Genomic DNA, 5,015 nt, shown 5'->3' with positions numbered 1-5,015 from the left:
ATATATATATATATATATATATATATATAATGTTATGTGCTCTTTTAGTGTCCTATTGACCTTGGGATATTATTAAAATAAAAATAAAAATAAAAATAAAGAAAGGAAAAAAAGGTAACCATCCTACCACAGCAAAGAAGGTTCATTTCCATATAAAACTGGACTTTTACTTGCACTGAGCCGAGGATCTTTGGGCCTTGTGGTTGGCCTGCAATGGAGAAAATTTTGATTACAGCCTTACGTCTTTCCTTTCTGAAAGCCCCCGGCCCTGTCTCCTCCGAGCCATGGCCACCATAATGGATGCGCAGCATCATGCGCTCAATTTGCTGTGGAGATGGGCATTCAAAATCCTGAAAGTCGCTTTTTATGTTAAACCCATGCTCTTCTACAACTACAGTCTGCATGGATGTGATTTCTCCTAAACATAAAACTGAAGTGGAAATTTCTCCTAAATAAACGCAATAGAAAATAGAAGAGATTATTAAACAGAAAACTCCCTTTGATAAACCTGATGTTTCTTCCTTATAATACTCGAAAAGTAATGGTACATTAGCAAAGGCCTTTATGAAGTAATGAAACAGAAAATGAGATATGGTCATTATATACATCAAATCCAAACAAGTAGAGAAAATATGAGATATATCTAAATCTACTTCAAGAGTCCCTAATATCATCAAGTGATGATCAATCTCACCGCACAGGCTTCTTGTCCCTTCTTTTGTCATTCGATGATCTGGGTGCCCTGGTTTGTCTTGTGCTTTAACTAATGTGAGGTTGAACTGAATCAACGCATAGACATCAAAGTACGAACTCTTTTTTCTCTCTCCACCTTTTTAGCACTAGGGGTTGTCTCCAGTTTCTGCAACTCCTCCATCACCTCTTTCTCAACTATGTCGATTGAGTTCAAGAGTTTCTTCTGCGGTGTGAGAAGCTCTGATTCTCCCGCATTCTGGTTAGTGACCCCAAGCAAGATCTTTGGAACTTTACCCACAGCAGATGTTTTAGTCTTGACAGCTACTGCTGACCTTGGAGAGATGAAAGAGAGATCGTGCTCGAGTTGAGCACCTGACACTAGTTCAGAAGGATCAAGAATCCTTTGGCCCACAGGAACGGGACTCTCAAATTGTAGGCCTTCGACAATTCCCAACCGAGCTCTTCTCCTTTGCATTGCCTAAAAAATAGAGTATATCCAGAATTAAGTTTATCAGTTACCAAGGAAACACCTCCAAACAACTACCAAATGCAAAAGTACAATATCAAAAGGGAAATGAATCCCAATTAAGATCTTGTTTCTTCAAAAGGTTTAGAGTAGTGAAGTTTCCTTGGTACTTGGGCTACAGGCAGTAGCGAAGGATTCCTTGGTAGCCATTTGATTTAGATGCTCAAGTGAAGCATCTGAAAGAGGCAAGGAAAATCAAACCAAATGATCAACTGTATTGGGTGGCTCTCAAATTTGGTTTAGAGAAGATATATATCACCCACATCCTTTGATCAAAGGAAAAGGGAGTGGCATGAGGAAAATAATTAAATAGCCAAAAACTTTGCCAATTCTGTTAACACTGTGGTAAGGGATGCAAGAGCAGGGATGGTCCTGAGTTTGATTAATATTGTTGACAGGAAAGAAAAGTTTACATTTTCTGACCTAATTTCTCAGGGAAATATATATAAACAAATAAAAGTGAACAATATTAACATAAGTTGGCATGAACATTATTCAACTAAACACAAATTGTTGAAGGACAAACTCAAGCAAACAGGAAGAATGACCTTGATGGAGAATCCACCAATTTGATCCCGAAGTTTCACAATATAACCATCTAGATTGTATAAAATACATTGTCAAACATTCAAACGTAACAAAGGGAGATTAAAGAAGGGAAGGTAGGCTCCATGCAATTGGAGAGGAGGGGTCGGTGTTGTTAGAAAGAATATTTATCATGTAGACAACTCTTACAGAAATAGTAAATTAAAACCACAACTTCATCTCGTTTCCCATTAGGGTGTCTCAAAAAAATTAATTTAAAATTTTTTAAAATCTTTCATAAAGTATGTTATCTTTAGATCCCTTAACATTACCAGCAAGAAAACAACTAGAGAGGGAGGTCCTGAGTTTGATTAATATTGTTGACAGGAAAGAAAAGTTTACATTTTCTGACCTAATTTCTCAGGGAAATATATATAAACAAATAAAAGTGAACAATATTAACATAAGTTGGCATGAACATTATTCAACTAAACACAAATTGTTGAAGGACAAACTCAAGCAAACAGGAAGAATGACCTTGATGGAGAATCCACCAATTTGATCCCGAAGTTTCACAATATAACCATCTAGATTGTATAAAATACATTGTCAAACATTCAAACGTAACAAAGGGAGATTAAAGAAGGGAAGGTAGGCTCCATGCAATTGGAGAGGAGGGGTCGGTGTTGTTAGAAAGAATATTTATCATGTAGACAACTCTTACAGAAATAGTAAATTAAAACCACAACTTCATCTCGTTTCCCATTAGGGTGTCTCAAAAAAATTAATTTAAAATTTTTTAAAATCTTTCATAAAGTATGTTATCTTTAGATCCCTTAACATTACCAGCAAGAAAACAACTAGAGAGGGAGGGCCTGAGTTTGATTAATATTGTTGACAGGAAAGAAAAGTTTACATTTTCTGACCTAATTTCTCAGGGAAATATATATAAACAAATAAAAGTGAACAATATTAACATAAGTTGGCATGAACATTATTCAACTAAACACAAATTGTTGAAGGACAAACTCAAGCAAACAGGAAGAATGACGTTGATGGAGAATCCACCAATTTGATCCCGAAGTTTCACAATATAACCATCTAGATTGTATAAAATACATTGTCAAACATTCAAACGTAACAAAGGGAGATTAAAGAAGGGAAGGTAGGCTCCATGCAATTGGAGAGGAGGGGTCGGTGTTGTTAGAAAGAATATTTATCATGTAGACAACTCTTACAGAAATAGTAAATTAAAACCACAACTTCATCTCGTTTCCCATTAGGGTGTCTCAAAAAAATTAATTTAAAATTTTTTAAAATCTTTCATAAAGTATGTTATCTTTAGATCCCTTAACATTACCAGCAAGAAAACAACTAGAGAGAATAGCTTTCAAAAACCAAAACAAATAGATTAAGCTCAAAATTAATGAAAGTAATTTAAAACAAACAAACAAAAAAAGGCCAAAATAATGAACAAAGGTAAAATGTAACATCAAAAACACAAGAATTACAACTTCCGGAAAGAAAAAGAGAATCATTAACATATGAAAATAAACAATTAAACAAGGAACAAAAAGAACAAGTCTATATCAATCAGACAGAACCTTAGAATACCGAACATTCGTTTTCAAGAACATCAACGCAGTCGAAGAAAGCTACCAATCATCAAGAGCAGAACCATTGAAATCGGATTTGTCACAACCACAACAATAAGAAATAAATGAAAGTGAGAGAGAGAGAGAGAGAGAGAGAGAGAGAGAAACAAGTTGTTTTGTACCGAACAGAGAAACTAACATAAGTGCTGATTCAAGAAACTAACATACTGCACTAATTTCTCAAAATCGTAGCCCACAACATCATCACAACCAAAATTGGAAACAATAAATTAGAGTAACAATTTAAGAACAGTGGCAATGATAGAACTGAAAGCAACTGAACTTAACTTCTATTCCTCAAAATTCATAGCACGCAAAAAATTAAAATTAAAATTTGAAGAAAAAAGGCATATTAAATGCCCTTACTCTTCATCTCAACTACGCAAGATTCAGCATAAAAACCCATCTAATATCCCTACGTAATCGATCAAAAGCAAGAAGCCTCGAATTCCACAAAACAACGATAAAACCATGAAAATCTACGAAGTCTCTGATTTAACCAACTAGCTCAATCAAGAGATCGAACCCAAAAAAATTCCAAATAGTAGCAAATCAAAAGGCTGAAGAAAATGTAAATCATTACCCGCACAACCCAAGTAATATCTTGAAGAGGGACTCTCGGGTACCAAGAAGGTAGCAAACTGCCACTGGGTCTGCCCCGACCTGATCCCCTCAAAGTAGTAGGAGTGTTGGCCCGACCCGTAGCCGGAGACCCGTGCAGAACACGTCTACGCATAGTTCTTGGAGTTCCGAATCCACCTCTTCCGAGCCCACCACCTCGTGCTGTACCCAAAGCAGTTAGTCCACGTGTCGCCGGCGTCGCGCCAGTCGTCACCCGCCTGATCGGGGTTTCGAACAAGATCGGACCCGTCCCCTGGTCCTCCAGAATGCCTCCAGTACCAGCCACTCTCCGTTGAGCGAACACGGCAGCGTAGTCGACCGGCCTAGGAAGCCTATCCCTGGATTCCGGCATTTTTTCACACTGCACCAGAAACACAAACAAAGTACGAATCAGATGAAAACGCGCAAAGAAAGAAAATTAGAGACGCGCAAATCCCAGGAAAATGAGATTTCCGCAAGAAAATGAAACGAGATTCAAGCGGCGGCCCAAGTCGGTGGTTTCGAGTACGAATCGATCCGAGAAAGACAATGCATTTACCTTGTGTTGAGATTGCTTTGCTAGGGTTTCTGAGGGGTTTGGGTTCCCTATTGAAGGTATAAAAACAAGAAGAGGAGCAAGAGGTTCTTCGATTGAGAGAGTCGAAATTGGCAAATTTTTCAAAATGAAAAATGGGCGGTATTATAGAAAACCAGTGAAAATTTTTTGACACGTGTACGATCATCTTTCGCTGCCAAATTTCGAATTTTCCCCAAGAGCGGGGTAGGAAATCGTTTGTGAATGGAAATGGCAACATTGCCCCTGTAATTGGAATTTAATGACTTTGATCGGATTTTATCATTTTACATTTTTGTCCCACAATAAGAGCATCTATAAACTATAAACCTTAATCTATATATTTTTATGTAAAATGACTAATTAAAAATCTTTTTTTTTTTTTAAGCTAATCACTTTTCAAAGTTTACATCTAACTATTTATCTCATTTCTTCTCTATTT

General features: G+C 36.8%; 1 protein-coding gene across 1 annotated transcript; it reads right to left on the bottom strand.

Moving 5' to 3' along the window:
- Nucleotides 1–499: 499 nt before the first annotated feature.
- Nucleotides 500–4,663, bottom strand: LOC132161605 (protein POLYCHOME). The gene is made up of 3 exons (XM_059571764.2): nt 4,559–4,663; nt 3,983–4,381; nt 500–1,171 (listed from the first exon to the last, which is right to left on the bottom strand). Exons 2-3 carry the CDS (start codon nt 4,370–4,372, stop codon nt 785–787), a joined length of 777 nt encoding a protein of 258 aa, XP_059427747.2. The 5' UTR covers nt 4,373–4,381; nt 4,559–4,663; the 3' UTR covers nt 500–784.
- Between the last annotated feature and the right edge of the window lie 352 nt (nt 4,664–5,015).

The sequence above is a fragment of the Corylus avellana genome, chromosome 10 (assembly GCF_965113065.1).
Source record: "Corylus avellana chromosome 10, dhCorAvel1.hap1.2, whole genome shotgun sequence".
Taxonomy (NCBI): Eukaryota; Viridiplantae; Streptophyta; class Magnoliopsida; order Fagales; family Betulaceae; genus Corylus; species Corylus avellana.
This window is presented reverse-complemented; position numbering and strand designations above follow the sequence as displayed.